This window comes from Etheostoma spectabile, unplaced genomic scaffold (genome assembly GCF_008692095.1).
Source record: "Etheostoma spectabile isolate EspeVRDwgs_2016 unplaced genomic scaffold, UIUC_Espe_1.0 scaffold00011042, whole genome shotgun sequence".
Classification (NCBI taxonomy): domain Eukaryota; kingdom Metazoa; phylum Chordata; class Actinopteri; order Perciformes; family Percidae; genus Etheostoma; species Etheostoma spectabile.
The window spans coordinates 1-23,627 of NW_022603889.1; the positions used below are offsets into that span (position 1 = coordinate 1).

Genomic DNA, 23,627 nt, shown 5'->3' on the forward strand with positions numbered 1-23,627 from the left:
AAGGAGCAGGAAGAAGTTATAAACACTTCTCAGCTCCGACCCCCTTTCTCTACTTTTATCCTTTAGTAAATCTTATGCTTCAGTTTCTACACATCATAGACACAGATAATTTTTAAATACTCCTTAATAATAAAACATAATGTCCCTACTGTGTAATTTGATCCCAAGCCAAACAATCCATGAAACATCGTCCTCATCGATCCAGAACCATCCGACGGATCAGGTTCATATTTCTTAGACATTTTATTTGTTGGTTAGATGAAATGGACAATTCAGAAATAAACTCCATTAACTTTATGATTAACATCATATTTATTATAATAAGTCCAAATATAATTCCAATGGATATTCCCAAAGTGTTTTTTCCCATATGTTTACATGAACTGTGGGGCAACGTGTCAAATGTATAAAATATGTATTATTGGACTTTTTAAATCCTTTCTGTCGATAACATTTAATAAAACATCTGTTCTAAATATTAGACACATCCCCACCCTGCAGCAGTCTTACATAACCCAGGGTACAGCCTCAATTATGGAAATATTAAACTCATTAAGATGTCCTCAGTAGGTACGAAGTGACCGTTGTATTAATAACTGGGAAATTAATACACGTTGTTTTGACCCAATTGGATAAAACTTGATTATTATATTATTATGAGATTTATTATTATTATTATATTATTATGATTTATGTCGTTTAGTGATTTTCATCTTTATTATTCCATATCAATGTTCTGACTCCAAACTTCCCAGAACCTTTACCCCCCCACGAGGCCCCGGGCTGCTGAGGACCGGTTCACTTTGACAAGATCACAAAACATCACTGTACACAACAGGGCTGTAGTCAAGACCACCTTAGTCGAGTCCAAGACCAGGACTAGTCGAGTCTGAGTCAAGACCACCTTAGTCGAGTCCAAGACCTGGACTAGTAGAGTCCAAGTCAAGACCAAGTCCAAAGAGGTTTGAGACAGAGTCCAAAGAGGTTTGAGTTGAAGACAAGACCTTGTCCAAAAAGGTTTGAGTCCAAGTCAAGACCGAGTCCAAAAAAGGTAGAGTCCGTGTCAAGACCGAGTCCAAAAAGGTTTGAGTCCATGTCGAGACCGAGTCCAAAAAGGTTTTGAGTCCAAGTCAAGACCGAGTCCAAAGAGGTTCGAGTCCAAGACAAGACTGAGTCCAGAAAGGTTTGAGTCCAAGACAAGACCGAGTCCAAAAAGGTTTGAGTCCAAGTCAAGACCGAGTCCAAAAAAGTTAGAGTCCGTGTCAAGACCGAGTCCAAAAAGGTTTGAGTCCATGTCGAGACAGAGCCCAAAAAGGTTTGAGTCCAAGTCAAGACCGAGTCCAAAAAAGTTAGAGTCCGTGTCAAGACCGAGTCCAAAGAGGTTCGAGTCCAGGTCAAGACCGAGTCCAGGACAGAATAAAGGTCTTATGCATGACAGTATCAAGACAATCATTTTGGGTTTCACTTTCCCTCCAATATTATTATCAACATGATAAAGACACCTGGACTCGGTCCAGACCAGAAGCCATATTGGGCAAGACCAGCGGTTGAGACCGAGACAAGTCCGAGTCCAAATACTAGCGAGTCTGAGACAAGTCCGAGACCATAGAAAAACGGCATTGAGTCCAAGACCGGACTCGAGTCCTACAGCCCTGGTACACAATAATACCCCAGATGTATAAGAACATATTCAAAAGACCAATATTCCTACTGTCTCCACGGTGATAACAAGACAACGTTTATCTTTAACACTTTAAAACTCTGGCTCGGCTCTTTATTAAATATAATCTACAGGTTTTACTGAGCAGTACTGCATTATCATTAGTAATAAGATTAAAAAACAAACAGACTCCTGCTTCAAATAATCAATATCATGTTTTAATGTACAGTTACAGCAGTCAGGGCAAAGACATGAAACATGCATTCATCAAAACATCTCCAATAAAAACATACATTCCAAGTTAAAATATATATAAAATAATTATAATAAGGAAACATACATACATACATACATACATACATACATACGTCTATAACGACGGTCAGTCTGCATTCATCCAACAACGAGCAGAGTGCAGCGTCCACAATGAAAATACAAAAATAGAAAATCAGCTGAAATATCTTTTTACAATAAAATCATCAGACCATCATTATCTACAACGACTTCTATCACCTGATATTCTGATCAGATCACATGTCGTGTGTGTGTGTGTGTGTGTGTTTTAGATTGGTTAGGGACCACTCTACTACCTGAGACGCTCCAATAACACGTAACAGCAATGTGACAATTCAGAACATTAACGTTATCTAACAACTAACAAACTTCCTATTCATTAATTTGCATAATTGTTGCTTTGTGATGGACCAGCTGTTTGTTGAACTACACGTTACACACATGAATATTATAGATGTTGATGTGAGCATGAGATCTGGGCTGAGATCTGGTCTGAGATCTGGTCTGAGATCTGGTCTGAGATCTGGTCTGAGATCTGGTCGCCTGGTCATAGAGGGCTTCGGTTCGGTCCTTTCTGCTTTAAGCCTCCGAGCTTTAGGAACTTAATATTTATAATATTATTTACATTATTTACATTTTTTTCATGTTACAGATGTCACAAACTGCTTCACAAAACAAAAACTGAGAGGATCAATGTAAAAAAGTGGAGAAATGTGTAGAGAGAGAGAGAGAGAGAGAGAGAGAGAGAGAGAGAGAGAGAGAGAGAGAATAAATAAATATATAGATGGTATTACAGAATTTATAGTTTACCCACCTCTTTTTTTACCACTACACCTCTGCATAACCTCTTTACTGGAAATTTCATACGCCCCTTTTTCATGTATGTATGCATTTATTTTTATGTGTTGGTGTATCTGAACCAGATGAAGTGGAGGTACTCAGCCAGCACTCAGATGTGTCTGGTGGTGGGCGGGGGGGGAACAATACAGGAAATACAGGAAGTAGTTCCCGGTGTAACCCTCAGTTAAAGAAGTAACACCAAATTCCCGTTACATTCAAGCCATCGCCACATGAGTTGCTACAAAGCTAATTAAGACTATATGCTCTGGATTTCTCCGTATTTCTATATTCTTGAGATTGTGGCGTCCTTGGAAGCAAAAGTAATTTCTTCATGGGGGGGGGACAGAAACTAGGACCTCTGGAGCTGCTGTTTCTATTCCGTGTGCTGGCTGTGCAGAGAAGAACAAAAAAATGGTGAAACAGATTAATAAAAAACATAAAAAACAACATGCAGAGAGCTGATCAATCATGATTACCTACAGCGACATTATAGAATAGGGCTGCACGATTATGGCCAAAATGATAATAATGATTATTTGTTGATTTTAACCATAAACAAATGTTATTGGCGGTTTATAACTGCTTTCACATCCATATTATGTTACATTATTATGTTGAAGTTGTATGTTGTCATATAGTTCACTGTTATACATACAGCTGCAACACATGGAAATGAAAATTATTTGAAATAAATAGTTTAGGATTTATTTTTAAAAATACATGCGTCGTGTGTATGAAATGTCTGTATCTTCACTGCGCTGCATTTTTAGGAACTATGATATTCTGGCCATGGGTCACATCTCTGGCCCAGGTCCAGGTCCAAGTCCAGGTCCAGGTCCAGGTCCAGCAGCTCCGTCTAACACGCTGTTACTCTACCAACTGCAGTTAGTTGCATTCAATAACTTAACCGCGATAGCAGAGTAACCAGCGGTAACTGGTACAAACACAGGTTCTCATGCTTAACAATATACAGCTGTGTTAATAATAATTAAAACTTTTGAGAAATGTCAGAAGTGTGACACCGGCGCTCTATCTCTGTTGCTGGGAGCCATGTGTGAGTGAATGGCGGCAACAACATTGCAGCGGATGCGACCTAGAGGAAAAATATTACTCGCGCCCTAAAGCCCTGTGAGCTAACAGACACTAACTAGCACCCTAGAGCCCTGTGAGCTAACAGACACTAACTAGCACCCTAGAGTCCTGTGAGCTAACAGACGCTAACTAGCACCCTAGAGCCCTGTGAGCTAACAGACACTAACTAGCACCCTAGAGCCCAGTGAGCTAACAGACACTAACTGGCACCCTAGAGCCCAGTGAGCTAACAGACACTAACTAGCACCCTAGAGCCCTGTGAGCTAACAGACGCTAACTAGCACCTTAGAGCCCTGTGAGCTAACAGACGCTAACTAGCACCCTAGAGCCCTGTGAGCTAACAGACACTAACTAGCACCCTAGAGCCCTGTGAGCTAACAGACGCTAACTAGCACCTTAGAGCCCTGTGAGCTAACAGACGCTCAAGTAGCACCCTAGAGCCTGTGAGCTAACACACTAACTAGCACCCTAGAGCCCTGTGAGCTAACAGACACTAACTAGCACCCTAGAGCCCTGTGAGCTAACAGACGCTAACTAGCACCTTAGAGCCCAGTGAGCTAACAGACGCTAACTAGCACCTTAGAGCCCTGTGAGCTAACAGACACTAACTAGCACCCTAGAGCCCAGTGAGCTAACAGACACTAACTAGCACCCTAGAGCCCTGTGAGCTAACAGACACTAACTAGCACCCTAGAGCCCTGTGAGCTAACAGATGCTAACTAGCACCCTATAGCCCTGTGAGCTAACAGACACTAACTAGCACCCTAGAGCCCTGTGAGCTAACAGACGCTAACTAGCACCCTAGAGCCCTGTGAGCTAACAGACGCTACCTAGCACCCTAGAGCCCAGTGAGCTAACAGACGCTAACTAGCACCAACTAGCACTCCTCACTGCTGTTGTCTGAAAAACAACAGATGGGACAAAATGTTGCGTTTACTGGTAAACTGGTAAACCTTGAGACCGACGTATTACCGACTGCTATCTGTTGAGTTTTCCTCCCATTACTCTGTCCTCTGGGACTGTCTCCATCTGAAACTAAGCTGCACGGTGCATGATCACACAGTGGTTTGCGGAGCACTAGATTGGCTTTGAGACAACAACAAAAAAGCGGAGCTTTCTATGAAACGATGCATTTAAAAAATAAATAAATTCGCTTGATCACGCAAATTGGATCGTCAAAATCGTGATTAAATTTGATTAATTGTGCAGCCCTACTTTTCACTATCCAAAAATGTCTTAACTTAAGGACTAACATAACATAAACTGGTTCTCACAAAGATAGTTGTACAAATAACGCACAAACACTTTTACAACACTCGTACATGTAAAGTCAGCATACATTTTGCAGCTGTAGCATCTCTCAACACTCTTCACGTGAACAGTTTCCCTCGTGTCCCAACCGTTTCCCTGCTGACGAGAACCTGCAGCAAAGAAAAGAATAGATTCCATAAAGTCAACTTTTATATTACAAAGGTATTATTTTGGTGGCCAAAACAAATAGATTTACATTTAATAAAAACTCTGTTATACAAACAGGTAGCTCCAAGCAATCTGATTGGTTCACAGCCGTGTTATTATAACAACACACAAAGGCTTTGTCTCAAAGTCCTTAGAATTAGACTCAACTTACCTTTATTGCAGCGTATTGAGATGATCTTTGTAACAACAAGCAGAGTTTGAACTAGAGCATGAATCAGAGCTCCTAAAACAAATCCACCAATCCATCCGACTGCTTCACTGGATGAGTCCTCACACACTTTCCCTGAAACACATCACACACAGCTGATAGAACTCTAACTACACACCAGGTACAACACACAGACTACACACAACACTTACAACGTGTATAAAAACCTTTAAAACTAATAATAAATGAACAAATTGTAATTCTTTCCTGATTAAACCACCCAGAAAGAAATCTCACCACTGATAAGAACAAAGGTCTCAGCCTGAGTCTGATGGTTGATTTCCTCCTGGGTGACGACACAGCGGTAGTTGTCTGTCTTGGTCACCGTGGTGATGAGGGTGATGTGGTAGTGGTCTCTGGTTTCTGGGGTCCGTGTCTCCACAGCAGGTAGTTTGGTCCCAGCCCCGTCCCTCCACTCGACTTCAGATGTTAGAGAAGCACCATGAACGTCACACTGCAGCAGGGCCCAGGGAGAGGTGGTGTTGAGAGTTGTGACAGATGGATTTGGTGTTGGACCTGTGGACAAAGTTTAAACAAAATCTTATTAAAGATTAATCCATCTATCTTGATCCCCTTATCTGGTATCGGGTCTCGGGGGCAGCAGCTCCAGTAGGGGACTCCAAACTTCCCTTCCCCGTCCCTCCACCTAGTCCCGGGTCTTCCCCGAGGCCTCCTCCCAGCTGGACGTCCCCCCACCTAGTCCTGGGTCTTCCCGAGGCCTCCTCCCAGCTGGACGTCCCTCTGCCTAGTCCTGGGTCTTCCTCGAGGCCTCCTCCAGCTGGACGTCCCCCCACCTAGTCCTGGTCTTCCCGAGGCCTCCTCCCGCTGTACGTCCCTCTACCTAGTCCTGGGTCTTTCCCCGAGGTCTCCTCCCAGCTGGACTCCCTCTACCTAGTCCTGGGTCTTCCTCGAGGCCTCCTCCCAGCTGGACGTCCCTCCACCTACTCCTGGGTCTTCCCCGAGGCCTCCTCCCAGCTGGACCCACCACCTAGTCCTGGGTCTTCCCCGATGCCTCTTCCCAGCTGGACGTCCCTCCACCTAGTCCTGGGTCTCCTACGAGGCCTCGTCTCAGCTGGACGTCCCTCCACCTAGTCCTGGTCTTCCCCGAGGCCTCCTCCCAGCTGGACGTCCCTCCACCTAGTCCTGGGTCTTCCCCGAGACTCCTCCCAGCTGGACGTTCCTCCACCCTAGTCCTGGGTCTTCCCCAAGGCCTCCTCCCCCTGGACGTCCCTCCACCTAGTCCTGGGTCTTCCCCGAGGCCTCGTCTCAGCTGGACGTCCCTCCACCTAGTCCTGGGTCTTCCCCGAGGCCTCCTCCCAGCTGGACGTCCCTCCACCTAGTCCTGGGTCTTCCCCGAGGCCTCCTCCCAGCTGGACGTCCCTCCACCTAGTCCTGGGTCTTCCCCGAGGCCTCCTCCCAGCTGGACATCCCTCCACCTAGTCCTGGGTCTTCCTCGAGGCCTCCTCCAAACTGGACGTCCCTCCACCTAGTCCTGGGTCTTCCCCGAGGCCTCCTCCCAGCTGGACGTCCCACCACCTAGTCCTGGGTCTCCTCCGAGGTCTCCTCCCAGCTGGACGTGCCTGGAACACCTCCCTAGGGACCCCCCAGGAGGCATCCATACCAGATGCCCGACCCACCTCAACTGGCTCCTTTACTCATAGGGGGGACCTCATAGAGAACCAAATCTGACTGAATGAACTCAGACTGACGGTGGGTGTATCAGAAAAACCACTTTACCGTGTTCAAACCTAAAATAACAGCCGGACATTGACAAACAATAAATCAAGAATTAATACAAGAACTCACCAACAACAAGGTTGATGTAGAAAGTTTGACGTGGCTGAAGACGAGGAAAATAACAGCTGTATTCTCCACTGTCAGATATCTTTGTATTTCTGATGATTATGGAGGCGTTGCCGTGTTTCAGTTCATTTGGGAAATGAGAGACTCGACCTTTGAACTCGGGACTCTGACCTGGACGACCGTTGTTGTAATGGATGCCAGCATCATACAGGAACACCTCCTTCAGATCTTCATCTTCCTGAGGAGCTTTTCTCCAATCAAAGACCTCCGTTACAACGCTCTCCTTGGTGCTGAGGGAACAGGGCAACACCACGTCGCTGTCTTCTCTAACAACCACTTTAACATCGGACCCTGGAAGACAAAACATACTTTAATCATCATGTTAAAATAGAGAAAGTCAGAGGAAATCTGAATATACATAACACCTTTTCTCCAATAATTCTCATAAAAGCATCAAACTGCAGAGAGTCTCCATCAAACACTCTGATCTCTCTCTGGCAAAGATGAGAGATGTTCTATCATTTACTTTCTCAAGAATTTGATCAAAGGAAAATTATAATGTATTCTGAATGTCAATTCATCACTTAAAATCATTTTTAAAAAAAACTCAAAATAATTGCAGCTTTTCAACTAGGAGGATTTGCTGCTTTTCTTTGTTGTACAGTGGAGTTTGGAAGTTTGGGCCCCCCAGGTAAAAATGTGTATTAATGAGCATAACGAAGCCAAGAAAAGATGGAAAAATCTCCAAAATGCATCAAATGACAGATTAGACATTCGTATTATATGTCACAAAAAGTTAGATTTTATTTCCATCATTTACACTTTTAAAATAACAGAAAACTAAAAAATGGCGTCTGCAAAAGTTTGGGCCCTTGTAAGCTTGTAACCCCCCCCCCCCTCGGAAACACTCCATGTAGCAGCCAAGAATCTTTAATTCTTGTTGGAGGTATCTTCGCCCATTCTTCTTCCAGAAGTCTTTAAGTTCTTTGAGATTTCTGGGCTGTCTGTCACGCACTGATATTTTAAGGTCTATCCATAGATTTTACATTAAGTCAGGAGATTGTGAAGGCCATGGCCAAACCTTCAGTTCACGCCTCTTGATGTAATCCACCGTGGATTTTGAGGTGTGTTCAGGATCATTGTCCATTTGTAGAAGCCGTCCTCTCTTTAACTTCAGCTTTTTCACAGATGGCATCAAGTTAGCGTCCAAAATTTGCTGAAATTTTATTGAATCCATTTTTCCTTCTACTCGTGAAATGTTCCCTGTGCCACTGGCTGCAATACAACCCCAAAAGCATGATGGACCCCCCCCCCATGCTTAACAGTTGGACAGAGGTTCTTTTGGGTCCACAGAATTTGTTCCCACAATGCATCAGGCTTGTCTATATGATAATTTGCAAACTTCAAACACTTTTGAATTTTTGCGGTGAGGACGTAGAAGAGGGTTTCTCCTGATGACTCTTCCATGAAGACCATATCTGTACAAGTATCTCTTTATAGTGGAATGTTGTACCACAACTCCAGTGTCTGTCAGGTCTTTCTCAATGGATCATGCAGTCAAAATTTGCCTTTTTTCTTCTACTTTTTTTTGCTTTTCCAATGCTCTTAAAGGCATTAAACATGTGTATAACAAAAAATTTGTCAATGCAACACTTTTCTGGGAGAAATGGTGAATTTTCTGGAAAAGTTTCAGAGGTGCCAAAAATTTCGTTGATGACTCTACAACTGTCAGACACGTTGCCCACGTCACAACTAAGCTCAGTTGGAGGCTGCGCAGTAGCACTCAGCATCACCGGGAAAGAGCTTCTAACAGACTTCACTGGTCTCCGTCCAGAACAACGGGACCTGTTGGTCCACTTCTTTAACTCTCTATGGGTTTAATGTGTCCCTTCACACAATCAAACCCGAGTTAGTAGGCTCGTTGGAGATGACTGCGCCTGTAAAGTGGACGAGAGCAGGCGGCAGCAGCGGGGGGGGGGGGGGGGGACAAAAAGCTGCGGTAAAGTCGGACAGTTTCCAGCTGATTCCAGCTCCTTCAGGCTGGACAGGAAGTGACAAAAACACTGTGGTGCGATTCCGATTTAATAAAATATAATCAGACCCACATATCAGCTTTTACACAGTCTCTAATTGTTTTAATTATGACAGAGTAGCTGTCAAAGTGCTCTACATGCGACCTGTTGCTGATTTTAATTAACAACACACTGGAGATGATCCGTGATCTGATCAGATTTAGTCTCTCTGACTTCTAAACGTCTCTATCAGCCACACAACATGTGTTCTTTACAGAATAAGTCTTCAAATCAGACAAATAGCAGTTAAAATCGCTCCGATTCAAAAACAGTAAAAAGTTTATATGAAACGTCATCATGTTGTAAACCAATCAGCTGTTAAATCAGCTGAGAAGCCGGCGTTTCCCAGCATGCTCTGGGTAAATCCCTGGTAAATCCTCGTACATCATGATTATCATCTGCGCGTGCGCAAACATAATGCACATGCGCAGAACGGATCGTGCAGGCAGGACGGATCGTGTACCGACAGATGCTACACAAAACACTTCAACACAACAACCAGCCACAACTTTACATATGCTTACAGCACAGTTAGCTAGTAGCTACGCTAGCAGCTGTAGGGGACTATCCTCCTCTGTGACAACACGGCTAACAGAAGTTAGCTAAAGTTAGCTTCCGTTATGTTAACGTCGGGCGTTATTATCATAGACAGTTAGAGAAATTATTATCTATTATTATGGGACCCACGCAACTTGTAGACAACTTCATGACCCAGTAGACCCCGTAGACCCAGTAGACCCCGTAGACCCAGTAGACCCTGTAGACCCAGTAGGTCCACTTTGAGAACACGGCTAATAGACGTTAGCTAAAGTTAGCTAAAGTTATCTTCCGTTCTGTTGACGTCGGGTGTTATTAATGTCTGACCTGATCAACATCACCGCTGATAAACTGCTTATTGAGCTTTAACTTTCTCACCTTGTTCCTGTCCCAGTGTCGGTCCAGACAAAACCAGGAGACAGACTAGAAACAGCATCTTCCGAAGTCCACCATTAAAGCGATATGTCCTCGTTTCTAGAGAAATGTAACAACAGAGATATCGGAACCACCGCTGATACAAGGCTTCGCACCGTTAGTAGTAGTCACGGAGAATTTAACTAACTTCGTGTTCGTTGAACCTCTGAAGGAGGCTCCGGGTCCAATGGAAGTTTAACACGAAGATGTATTAAAACAAAAATGATAAGACAAAGCGCAAATAATCTATTTCGCCCCGAAATCTCCCTGCTTCCTATTTTCTTTCTATTCCACGGACCGTTACTTTTCACCCTCGTGAGTAAAACCCATCCTTATTGGCTCTCCGCTGGCCTGGTCACACGTAGGACGAGTCTTATTGGTTCTTCCATAGACATATAAAGAGTAGACGCCGCATCGACCGCTACTGCCTATTGGCGCTGACGAGCCGGGGGCCGCCATCTTGGAACAGTCATCCGCTCCACTCAGTGTTTGGTGCAATGAGCTGTCAGCGCGTTTAATTAATCAATCTCAGTGAATACCGAACTGATTGTCACGCGTTTTTTTTCCTGCAAAGGTCATACCTGTAGCTATGAAACAGGACACATGGTTAGGCGTATTTTAATATTCATAGTGGGCTTAACAGCAATAGAATATTCTGATATGATATAAATTCACCAGACGTCCGAGATCTAAACTGGGAACATAATCCCCAAAAAGGAGAAACACGTGGACATTTCCAGTTTGACTATCAATCTAATTGAAAAACCTAATGTTGTGTCTTTAAAAACAGAACAGGGACAGAGGTAGTTTTTTTATTTCTGTATTTAGCCAGGGACAAACAACCCAAAAATGGGGAATGTCCCCTGAATCAAAATACCCTATAATAGCTAGTAAATCACACATAAATATGATAGGGGAAGAAACAGATAGTGGCCGTAAAGTCAGATATCTAAGTTCATGAACCAATATGATTATATTAACAGAGTCTACTTGAACACACACACCATATTGACAAAATGTGATATTGCAATATCGATATGAATTCAGATATTTTTGAACATTTGTAAAATTACAAAATAGATTCAGAACAAATTAAACAAGTTTTCTTACAACAAAAGGTTTATTTCAACTGACAGTCAAATTGGACTGGTCCAACATGAATAAATAACTAAGGACCAGGTCTACAGAACAGGACGGGTTCTACTGGTCGGACAGTATAAAATATATAAATAAAGTTATAATATAAATAACTAAGGACCAGGTCTACAGAACAGGACGGGTTCTACTGGTTGGACAGTATAAATATATAAATAAAGTTATAATATAAATAACTAAGGACCAGGTCTACAGAACAGGACGGGTTCTACTGGTTGGACAGTATAAATATATAAATAAAGTTATAATATAAATAACTAAGGACCAGGTCTACAGAACAGGACGGGTTCTACTGGTTGGACAGTATAAATATATAAATAAAGTTATAATATAAATAACTAAGGACCAGGTCTACAGAACAGGACGGGTTCTACTGGTTGGACAGTATAAATATATAAATAAAGTTATAATATAAATAACTAAGGACCAGGTCTACAGAACAGGATGGGTTCTACTGGTCGGACAGTATAAAATATATAAATAAAGTTATAATATAAATAACTAAGGACCAGGTCTACAGAACAGGACGGGTTCTACTGGTTGGACAGTATAAAATATATAAATAAAGTTATAATATAAATAACTAAGGACCAGGTCTACAGAACAGGACGGGTTCTACTGGTTGGCCACAAAATAAACTAAATATTGCATACTTATTGCGACTTTTGATGTATTTGATAAATGACCAGTTGTCTCAGCTCTTATTACATAAGTATTTGGACAGATACACCTCTTTTATGTTGTGTTGACTCTGTACATTGCTGTTGAAATGGCCATATAATATATTTAATATCTTATAAAAGTAATGTGCAAGTCTTCTCAAACAAATCCCAACTAAACCAGAGACAATCCCAATGTCATAACAACATAAGCATACATTAGTGCTGCTTTAGGACCCCCAGAATAATGTATAGGTCATACCATAATACTCACTTATATAATAATGTATAGGTCATACCATAATACTCACTTATATAATAATGTATAGGTCATACCATAATACTCACTTATATAATAATGTATAGGTCATACCATAATACTCACTTATATAATAATGTATAGGTCATACCATAATACTCACTTATATAATAATGTATAGGTCATACCATAATACTCACTTAGGCCTATATAATAATGTATAGGTCATACCATAATACTCACTTATATAATAATGTATAGGTCATACCATAATACTCACTTATATAATAATGTATAGGTCATACCATAATACTCACTTATATAATAATGTATAGGTCATACCATAATACTCACTTATATAATAATGTATAGGTCATACCATAATACTCACTTATATAATAATGTATAGGTCATACCATAATACTCACTTATATAATAATGTATAGGTCATACTCACTTATATAACAACCTGCTAATGATATTGCGTTGATATATCTTTCACCCCTAACAAAGCACGCGTACCAGTACTTATTTAAAGTAGCGGTATGAAATGAAAGTGGCAGTTTTTATTTAAACTGCACATTTACTTGGTTGAATCTCCCTTTAAAACTCGCAAAACTGAAATTATGTAGCAATTTTCAAAACACAGATACAAAATGCTTTACAGAACCCAGAGTTAAAGAGATAAGATCTGAGCAGGAATATTCTGCACAGTGCTCTGGCTTCTTGTATCTTCTGCTGCTAATTAACGAGTATGACCGGTCCAAGATGGCGGCTGGATTTCTTGCGCTCAGCAGCCAATGTGGCGTCTACTCTTTATTATGTCTATGGGTTCTTCACTGTCCAATGAGGAAGGACACGCGCTAACCAAAAAGTCATAGTATAGTATGTCAGAAAAATTATAAAAATGTATAGTATGTCAAAAAGTCATAAAAAAAGACAAAGTATGTTGAAAATTTTCACAGTATAGTCACAGTATAGTATGTAAATAAAATTATAAAGTAATAGTATATTACGTCAAAATCAAAAAGGACCTTTGACCTTTTTGATTTTTATAGTATGTCGTAAAATATTAAAAGTCATGGTATAGTATGACAATACATTTCAGTAAAATGTCATAATATTGTATGTTGAATTAAATCATTAAAAGTTAAAGTATAGGATCTCGAAAAAATTCATAAAATGTCATAGTATAGTACGCCAAAAAAATCCTAGTCATGATATACAGTTGCAAGAAAAAGTATGTGAACTCCTTGGGATTACGTGCAGTTTTGCATTAATTGGCCGTAAAATGTGCTCTGAACTTCACAACAATAGAAAAACACAGAAAAAAATAGATATAATACTACAAACATTAGATGTTGCCATGGTTTAATTGAACAGACCATGTAAACGTTCACAGTGCAGGGAGGAAACAGCATGTGAACCCCTAATGACCTCTCCAAGAGCTCATTGGAGCCAGGAGTGAGCCAACCGTGACTCCAATCAGTGTGATGTATTGGATGTGTGTGTCCTGCCCTTTAGAAACACACACCTCTTTTGGGTTTACTGGTTCCAAGAAGCACCGTCAGATGTGAACCATGCCTTGCAGAAAAGAGCTCTCGGAAGACCTACGGTCAAGAACTGTTGACTTGCATGAAGCTGGAAAGGGTTAAAACAGTATCTCCAAAAGCCTTGATGTCCATGTGTCCACGGTAAGACAGACTGTCTACGAATGGAGAAAGTTTAAGTTCCTGTACAAATGACTGCAAGAGCACCGAGCAGAATGCTTCATGAGGGAAAGAAGAATCCTAGATTGTCAGCTGAAGACCTACAGATATCTCTGGCACATGCTAACATCTACTATGGTGAAAACATTAAACAGCGATGGAGGACATGGGAGGACACCACGGAGGAAGCCATTGCACGTCTGAAGTTTGCATAAGAGCACGTGGATGGTCCACAGGACTACTGGAAAAATATCTAGTGGACAGATGAAACCAAAATTGAGTTGTTTGGGAAGAACACACAACACTATGTGTGGAGAAAAAAGGCCCAGCACAACAACATTAAACCCTCCTCCCCACTGTAAAACACGGGGGAGGGAGCATCATGGTTTATGGGGGGGGCTTTGCTGCCTCAGGGCCTGCATGGACGGATTGTTGTCGTTGATAGAAAAATGAATTCCAGAGTTTATCAAAACATTTAGCAGGAAAACGTCCAACCATCTGTCCGCCAGCTGAAGCTCTGCAGAGGTTGGGTGATGCAACAGGACAATGACCCAAAGCATTCAAGTAATTATAAAAAAAAAATGGCTTCAACAGCACAGAATCCTCCTTCTGGAGCGGCCCGGTCCGAGTCCTGACCTCAGCCCGATTACAATGCTGGGGCATGACTTTAAGAGAGCGATTCACACCAAAACATCCCAAGAACATTGCTACACTGAAACAGGTTTGTGAAGAGCAATGGTCCAAAATGACTCCAGATCGTTGTGCAAGTCTGATCTGCAACTACAGGAAATGGTTGGTTGGGGTCATTGCTGCCAAACGAGGGTCAACCAGTTATTAAGTCCAAAGGTTCACGTGCTGTTTCCTCCCTGCACTGTGAATGTTTACATGGTATGTTCAATTTAACCATGGCAACAGCTAATGTTTTTGTAGAAGTAGACTCGTTCCAGATGAACTGCGCCTCGCCTGTAAAGTGGACGAGAGCAGGCGGCAGCAGCGGGGGCGGGGGGGGGGGACAGAAAGCTGCGGTAAAGTCGGACAGTTTCCAGCCGATTCCAGCCGCCTTCAGGCTGAACAGGAAGTGACAAAAACACTGTGGTGCGATTCAGATTTAATAAAATATAATCAGACCCACATATCAGCTTTTACACAATCTCCAGTTGTTTTAATTATGACAGCGTAGCTGGCAAAATGCTCTACATGAGATGTGTTGCAGATTTTAATAAACAACACACTGGAGATGATCCGTGATCTGATCAGATTTAGTCTCTCTGACTTCTAAATGTATCAGCCACACGTGTGTTCTGGACAGAATAAGTCTTTAAATCAGACAAATGGCAATTAAAATCCCTCTGATTCAAAAACAATAAAAAGTTCATATAAAACGTCATCATGTTGTAAACCAATCAGGTGTTAAATCAGCTGAGAAGCCGGCGTTTCCCAGCATGCTCTGGGTCCGCCTGGCTCTTGCAGATGGTAAAAAGCAACTGCCCCCCTGGTCTCAGACCTGAGGCCCCTGGTCTCAGACCTGCACCCCCTGGTCTCAGACCTGAGGCCCCTGGTCTCAGACCTGAGGCCCCTGGTCTCAGACCTGCACCCCCTGGTCTCAGACCCGGCTCATCTCGAACGAGCCTGGTATTTTCAGCTGACTGTGGTTTTCTATTGTTGTTGTTAGATGAAGTTCAGAGCACATTTTATGACCAATTCATGCAAAACTCCACATAATCCCAAGGGGTTCACATACTGTTTCTGGCAACTGTAATATGTCGAAAAAAATCATAAAACATCATAGTATAGTTTGTCCAAAAAAAAAAAATCCTAAAAAGTGATGTCATAAAAAAGACAAAATATGTCAAAACATTTCATAAAACGTCCTTGTATAGTATGTCAAATTAAATCATTAAAAGTTAAAGTATAGGATTTCGAAAAAGCATTAAAAAAAAAAATCATAGCATAGTTTGTCAAAAAATAAGACTCAGTATAGTATGTTGAAAAAAAATCAGGAAAAGTCATAGTATAGTGTCGCAAAGTCATAAAAATGACAAAGTATGTCATAATACAGTATGTTAAAAAATTATATAAAGTCATTGTATGTAAATAAAATTATAAAGCAATAGTATATTACGTCAACAAATCAAAAAGGTCATTGTATATCCAATTAAATCATTAAGGTAAAGTATAGGATTTTAAAAACATAAAAAAAATCATAGTATGTAAACAAAAAACCTTCATAATATAGATAAAAAATTATAAAACTTACAAAAAGTCATAGCATAGTTTGTCCTAAAAATATAGATTCAGTATAGTATGTAGAAAAGTTATAAAAGTCATAGTTTATGGAAAAAATTAATTTAAGTCATATATAGTATGTCAAAATATTCATAAAAGTCAGTATAGTATGTCGAAAAAAATCATAAAAGTCATAGTATAGTATGCCGAAAGATTCATTAAAGTGATGTATAGTGTCGAAAAGTGGAAAAAAAGGACAAAGAGGTCAATACGTTTCATAAAAAGGTCATGGTATAGTATGTCGAAAATATCATAAAGTTATAGTATATTATGTCAACAAATGTTATTAAAAGTCATAATAAAGTATGACTCCAGGCGCATGCAGCAGTCCTATTTTTCTGTCTTTTCCTGGAAAAGGTGGAGACGAGGTTTGTAACGGGAGAACGGGAATGGAGAGATCTTTCCTTCTTTATAGAGCTGTGTAGATTCAATTATTACTTTATGTTATCACTATTATTACTTAATTTATTATTACTATTATTACCCCCCGTATACGTGTCAGAAGGGCCGGCCTCACTACTCCTTCGTACTAATATATTCAACCCGACTATAAACACTCACACACATTTAACACCCCCCCCCCCCCCCCCCCCCCCCAAATAAATCAATGTCCCCGCAGTTCAAAAGCTTGTTGAAGTAACTTAAATAACCGGATAAAGAACAGTTCTCGTCTCTTGAAAACGAAGCAGACACTAAATGCAGGTGAAGCGGGACGAGACGCCGCAGTCAGTGGTCGTTGCACGGGTAACTTACCTCGCCCCGGTCCGGTCCGGTCCGGTCCGGTCCGGTGAAGGGTCGATGCGGTAGTCCAGAGGAAACTCCCGACTGATAATCCACCGAGGAAAAGAAACACTTTATCCCGCAGTAGACCTCATCTGGCAGGCCTGCAAAAACCAGAGCCCGCTCCAATCCCGACCGCCTCCCCCTCAAACTCCAGAGTCTCTTTTTAGTCTTATGTCACTTCCCTGTCTCCTTTATAGTCCCGCCTACAACAATAAAACACTCATAAGGAAAACATGTATATGAGTCAGTCCATAAACAATCCGTGGTCCAAAACAAATACACCCAATACATGTTCCCATAACATAAAAAAGCTGCACATGAAGACAGTAGGGGTGACCATTACAGAGTATGTTGAAAAAAAATCATAAAAAGTCATAGTATAGTACGTAAATAAAATCATTAAAACTTAGTGTGTTACGTCAAAAAAAAAAATCAAAAAGGTCATAGTATAGTGTGTTAAAAATCATAAAAAGTTAGGTTGGAAATGTCATTAAAAAGCATAGTGTAGTATGTCGAATTATATCATTAAAGGTTAAAGTATAGGATTTTGAAAATATTCATAAAAAGTCGAATAAGAAAGACAAAAAAGATTACATTTAACCGTTTATTCAACGCATAGAGTACATGTCCAGAGACAGTTTAGCATCTAACCAGAAGTACAACAAGCAGTAAAGTTCAGAGTACAGACTTCATAAAACATTTAATAGAATGTGGAATAAACAGAGCGAAGTGTGAATACACTAAGATATATACACCATATAAACACTGTAGACAGTGCAAATAAAAGCATAAATTACAAAGTGCAGAGGGTAATTAACAGGTAATAATAACATTGGACAAAAATATACATAATAAAGGAGAAGACTGTTTGTGGGTCTGCTGGTCCTGGATCAGAGTCCTCGTGGTTTTCACGCTCTGCACTGGTTTCTGGTTCATAACAGAGCAGTTACCATAACAACCTGGGATGTAAACAGGTAATCATAGTGCAGGACTCAATACTTTAAAAACATAGTAAATTAAAAAGGTGTAGTACAGCATGACAAAACAATATTTATATAAAGCCATAGTAGAGTAGGTCGAAAAAAACATTAAAGACATAGTATGTTGAAATAAACTTAAAGTCACAGTATAGTATGTCAAAATAAAGTCAAAGAAGTCATAGTATGTAAAAAGATTTATAAAAAAGTCATAGTATAGTATGTCGAAAAAAGTTTTAAAAAATAGTCATAGCATAGTGTTGAAAAAAAAGAAAAAAAGACATAGTATGTTGACAAAAAGTGGAAATAAAGTCAAAAAAGTCAATTATGTCAAAAAGTAGTTAAAAAAAGTCACAGCATAGTTTGTCAAAAAAAACAAAAGACAGTAACGTATATATTGACAAATGTCATCCTACAGTATGTCAAAGTCATAAACAAGTCATAGTATATCAAAAAAGTCATATGTCATAGAATAGTACGTTTAAAAAGTCATAGTATTGTCTATTAAAAGACAAAAAGATTCAACTCCATTGTCAGAGCTTATTTATTCCACAGAGTACAAGTACACATCCCGAGACGGGGAAATAAGTCTAGCGTCTAGCCAGAAGTACAAAAAAAAAAACAGTAAATGTAAAGTACATACATAAAACATCATAAAAACAAAGAAATAAGAATAGAATGTGGAATAAACAGAACGAGGTGTGAATACACAGATATATATATAATGTATAAACATAGTAGGCGGTCCGTTTAATCAGTTTTTTTAAAAGCGTAACAAAATTCTTGATTGGCACTGTAGCAGAAAAACCGAGTTTGGACCTTTAATGCCATCAGCCATCGGACATTGAACATGGGACATTTAAAAACCATATATCCATGCGTTTACTGGATACAGCTGAATCTCGTGATTTAGGCCACGCCCATTTCCACCTAGACTTTGAGTGAAAAAATTGCAATTTATTAAAAAAACGATGTTTTCGAACTCCTCCTAGACCGAGCAATGGATCTGCACAAAACTAGTAGCATATCCAGACCGAGCTGACAAAAAGTTGCATAAAGATTTTTTTTATAGAATAAAAATTTTGCATATTACACACATACAAATTTGAGTATCTAGCTATGAAAACTACAGCGTTGGCACTTCTTGGCCAAAATAAAAGCTTTCAAAGCCAAACATTAGAATATTCACTCTTAAGGACAAAAATTCCAACTGGTTCTCACAAAGATAGTACAAATAAATATAAAAATAAACTCTTTTCTCTTTGAAATCTTTTTACAAAAGTCATACATGTAAAGTCATCATACATTTTGTGGCTGTATATATATATATATATATATATATATATATATACACACACACACACACTATATAAACATAGTAAGCAGTCCGTTTAATCAGAGTTTCTTTAAAGGCATCGGACATCGCACATCGGACATATTACGCACAAACAAATTTGAGTATCTAGCTATGAAAACACCAGCGTTGCCATTTCTCGGCTAAAATAAAAGCTGTCAAAGCCAAATATTAGAATATCACAAACATGGGCGCTACAAATATCAATATCTCATGAACCGCTCATCTGATTTTTACAAATCGCAGAAGGTTTTGTATCCAGCCTAGAAGCTATTAATCTCAACGGTTACATGTGCCTCTCCATGTTTCCCCACATTCGTTCAGTTTCTATGCTCCTCATATCTGGAATAAACTCCCAGAAACCTGCAGATCCGCTGCTACTCTCAGTTCTTTTAAATCAAGGCTGAAGACATTTCTTTAAATGACTGCTCATTTCTTTAAATTTCTTATGCTGCACTGTAACTTTTATTCTTGTGTTTTATGTGTCTATTTTTTAACTGTCTATTCATGTGTTTTACCGGTTTTTAATGCTTATGATTTTTAACTGTTTGTACTTGTGTTTTATCTGTTTAACTGATTTTGTGTAAAGCACTTTGAATCGCCCTGTTGCTGAAATGTGCTATACAGATGAAGCTGCCTTGCCTTGGGTTCCTCTCCCCGGGTCGTGGAGACCGACCAACGCGGGGAGGCTTGTACCCCGTCGTAGCTGCTTTCAGTTCTAGTTCAACTATTCTCACCACTTCAACATCTTCTTACTGATTTAAGCTATTTCTTCAGTTTAGCTTTAGCATTTCAAATTATTTTAAATTTTTCCACATCTTTTTTTAACATTAGTGGTATTATTCAACTTAATTAAAACCATTCCTACTTTTTCAAATATTCTCACTCCTTCAACAACTAAAATTCAAACTGGTTCTCACAAAGATAGTCGTACAAATAAACACACAAACACTTTTACAACACTCGTACATGTAAAGTCATCATACATTATGTAGCTATAGCATCTCTGACCCCTGTTCAGGTGAACCATTTCCCTGGTTGAGCAAACTCTTCTCCTGGTTGCCCAAACACTTTTCCTCTTCATGCAAATCCTTTCCCTGCTGACGAGAACCTGCAGCAAAGAAAAGAATAGATTCCATAAAGTCAACTTTAATATTACAAAGATATTATTTTGGTGGCCAAAACAAATAGATTTACATTTCATAAAAACTCTGTTATACAAACAGCTCCAAGCAATCTGATTGGTTCACAGCCGTGTTATTATAACAACATACAAAGGCTATGACTCAAAGTCCTTAGAATTAGACTCAACTTACCTTTATTGCAGCGTATTGAGATGACCTTTGTAACAACAAGCAGAGCTAGAACTAGAGCATGAACCAGAAGTCCCAAAAACCATCCACGAATCATCCATCCGGCCGCGTCCCTGGATGAGTCCTCACACACTTTCCCTGAAACACATCACAAACAGCTGATAGAACTCAAACTGCACCAGGTACAACACACAGACTACACACAACACTTAAATGTGTTAGGGTTAGAACCTAAAAACCTTCAAAACTAATAATAAATAAACAAATTTAATTCTTTCCTGATTAAACCACCAAGAAAGAAATCTCACCACAGATATGAACAAAGGTCTCAGCCTGAGTCTGATGGCTGATTTCCTCCTGGGTGACGACACAGCGGTAGTTGTCTGTCTTGGTCACCGTGGTGATGAGGGTGATGTTGTAGCTGTCTCCTCTTTCTGAGGTCCGTGGTTCCTCAGCAGGAAGTGGGTTTCCAGCCCCGTCCTGCCACTCTAGTTTAGGTTTTGGAGTCGCCCTTCGGACCTCACACTGCAGCAGCGCTGAGGCAGAGGTGGCGTTCAGGGTCCTGATGTACGGCTCTGGAGAAGCAGCTGTGAACACAGTATAAACGTTCATATCTACATATCATACGTTCAGTATAAACAAAGGTTTATAAAAGACAGAAAATGATAGAAATGTGATCAAAAACAGCATTCTACAGTAAATAAATTATGTTTAACCCGTGTGTTGTCTTCCCGTCGACCTGCAACTTTGTGTTTTTCTGGATTGAAATTTCAACATTTTCTTTTTCTACACTTTTCTCGATTATTTTTCTGTTTTGTAGTTGTTTTTTTTCAACATTTGTCACTTTTTTTTCAACGTTCTTTTCTGATATAGAAAGTTTCTGTAAACCGGTTGAATTTGACCCGAGGACGACACAAGGGTTAAAGAGAAGAACAAAGAACAGGGTTCATACGTTTGTTAATTTATACTTTTCCATGACTTTTTCGGCAAATTTCCATGACTATGTATTCTTGAAAATCTCAGTCGACATTATACAGTAAGAATTAAAATCTGTGGTAACGTTTACCCTCAGAGGATTTACAATTAAATGAATGACATTAATGTACGCAGTTCATAGTGGAATTTGTAATATTGCGCCTCAAAGAGAAAGTTAAGGATAAAGGAGAATCCCGGCCGATTTTTACATTAATCTTAATCTCTATAGATATGCGAGTACTTTCTATTGAAACCCCCCCGACCTGAATCAGTGAAGGCAACACTGAGTAGCTGCAGCTACGTGTACAAGCTTCCACTGAGATAACATAGCAGCTAACGGGGCAGGTTTTAGAGTCTTTGTGTCTTAATTAAAACAATGTCTGAGTTGAAAACACATCTTGATGTTACGTAAGGGCCCTGTTCATGTTGGACAGACATATTAGCTGCATTGTGTGTCTGTTAAGAGACACAAAGGCTCTAAAAACCTGCCCCGTTAGCTGCTGTTTTATCTCAGTGGAAGCTTGTACACGTAGCTGCAGCTACTCAGTGTTGCTGCACCGATTCAGGTCGGGGGGGTTTCAATAGAAAGTACTCGCATATCTATAGAGATCAAAATTAACGTAAAAATTGGCAGAAATTGTCCTTTAAGACGATGTGAAAAAACATTTTTCATTAAAAAAATTGTTTTTTATTAAATCACGTATTATTATGCTTTTTTAAATTCCACGACTTTTCCAAAAGTCCAAAAAGAGTCTTTATCTTTCCTGGAATTTGCAGTTTTCGAATACCAAAACTTTTCCAGGTTTTTTCAAAACGTATGAACCCTGAAAGAAACAGGAAATAAGAATGTGAGCTTTAACTACACAGATCACCGTTTTTGACGTGGACACTAAGAGATTCTAAAAACTAATGTGGTCTAGATCTATGAAACGGTTTCTCTGGCTGTGAAGTCTGTGTGCGTTATTTATGGTGCTACCCCGAACTGGTTATGTATTCCGGTAAGAGAATCGCTGCAACTTCAGTCTTCAGTTTAACAGGTTTATTAATATCCAGATCCAGTCTTGTTGTTGGCATTACACGGTTGTGTAAGGTGTGTGTATGTGTGTGTGTGTGTGTGGTTTTCTGTAACATAAAGAGACAGAACATATACAGTAAATATAAAATGTACATAACGAATGCACATATATACAAATAAAGAACAATGAGCAACTTATTCTGCAATATACCTAATTGCTAGGTAACTAGTTGCTGTGCAAACAACCAGACAATGCCGGATAGTAATGGTAATTAACACAATCGAAGTATAGTAAGGCATACAGGTTTCATCATGTAGTTATAACTATTGGCCACTAGATGGCGCTCTAAGAACATAAATGAACATAATAGCGGCATGTGGATGACACGCTGAAATGCGCTTCGACAAGCAAATCAGTAACACCATCGCTAATGTAGCAACTGTATAAAATCCTCAGCAGGATTGTAATTAAACATATAGAACACAGTAGTAACTAACATGAGTGTAATATTGTGCACTTACGTTCTCACTAACGCACACGGCAACACAACATATGATTTACACCAGTAGCGTACAACTTCAGGAGCAACCGTGCTCGTGTCCGCAGCAAACTATGAAAAGAACAATGAACTGCGCATGCGCGCAAATACGTGAGTCCAAGGCGTGACGTCAGCTCGTCAGTCCAGCAGGGAGTTTTCTACAGCCGCCCCCGGATTCATGGGATGAATGCGCAGTAACGGGAA

The 23,627-nt window shown here is 40.1% G+C and overlaps 1 protein-coding gene across 1 annotated transcript; it reads right to left on the minus strand.

Moving 5' to 3' along the window:
- Positions 1 to 1,927: 1,927 nt before the first annotated feature.
- LOC116679386 (CD276 antigen homolog) lies at positions 1,928 to 17,394 on the minus strand. Its single transcript, XM_032509040.1, has 6 exons — positions 17,221 to 17,394; positions 10,364 to 10,459; positions 7,380 to 7,727; positions 5,811 to 6,089; positions 5,517 to 5,648; positions 1,928 to 3,183 (listed from the first exon to the last, which is right to left on the minus strand). Exons 2-6 carry the CDS (start codon positions 10,419 to 10,421, stop codon positions 3,041 to 3,043), a joined length of 960 nt encoding a protein of 319 aa, XP_032364931.1. The 5' UTR covers positions 10,422 to 10,459; positions 17,221 to 17,394; the 3' UTR covers positions 1,928 to 3,040.
- Between the last annotated feature and the right edge of the window lie 6,233 nt (positions 17,395 to 23,627).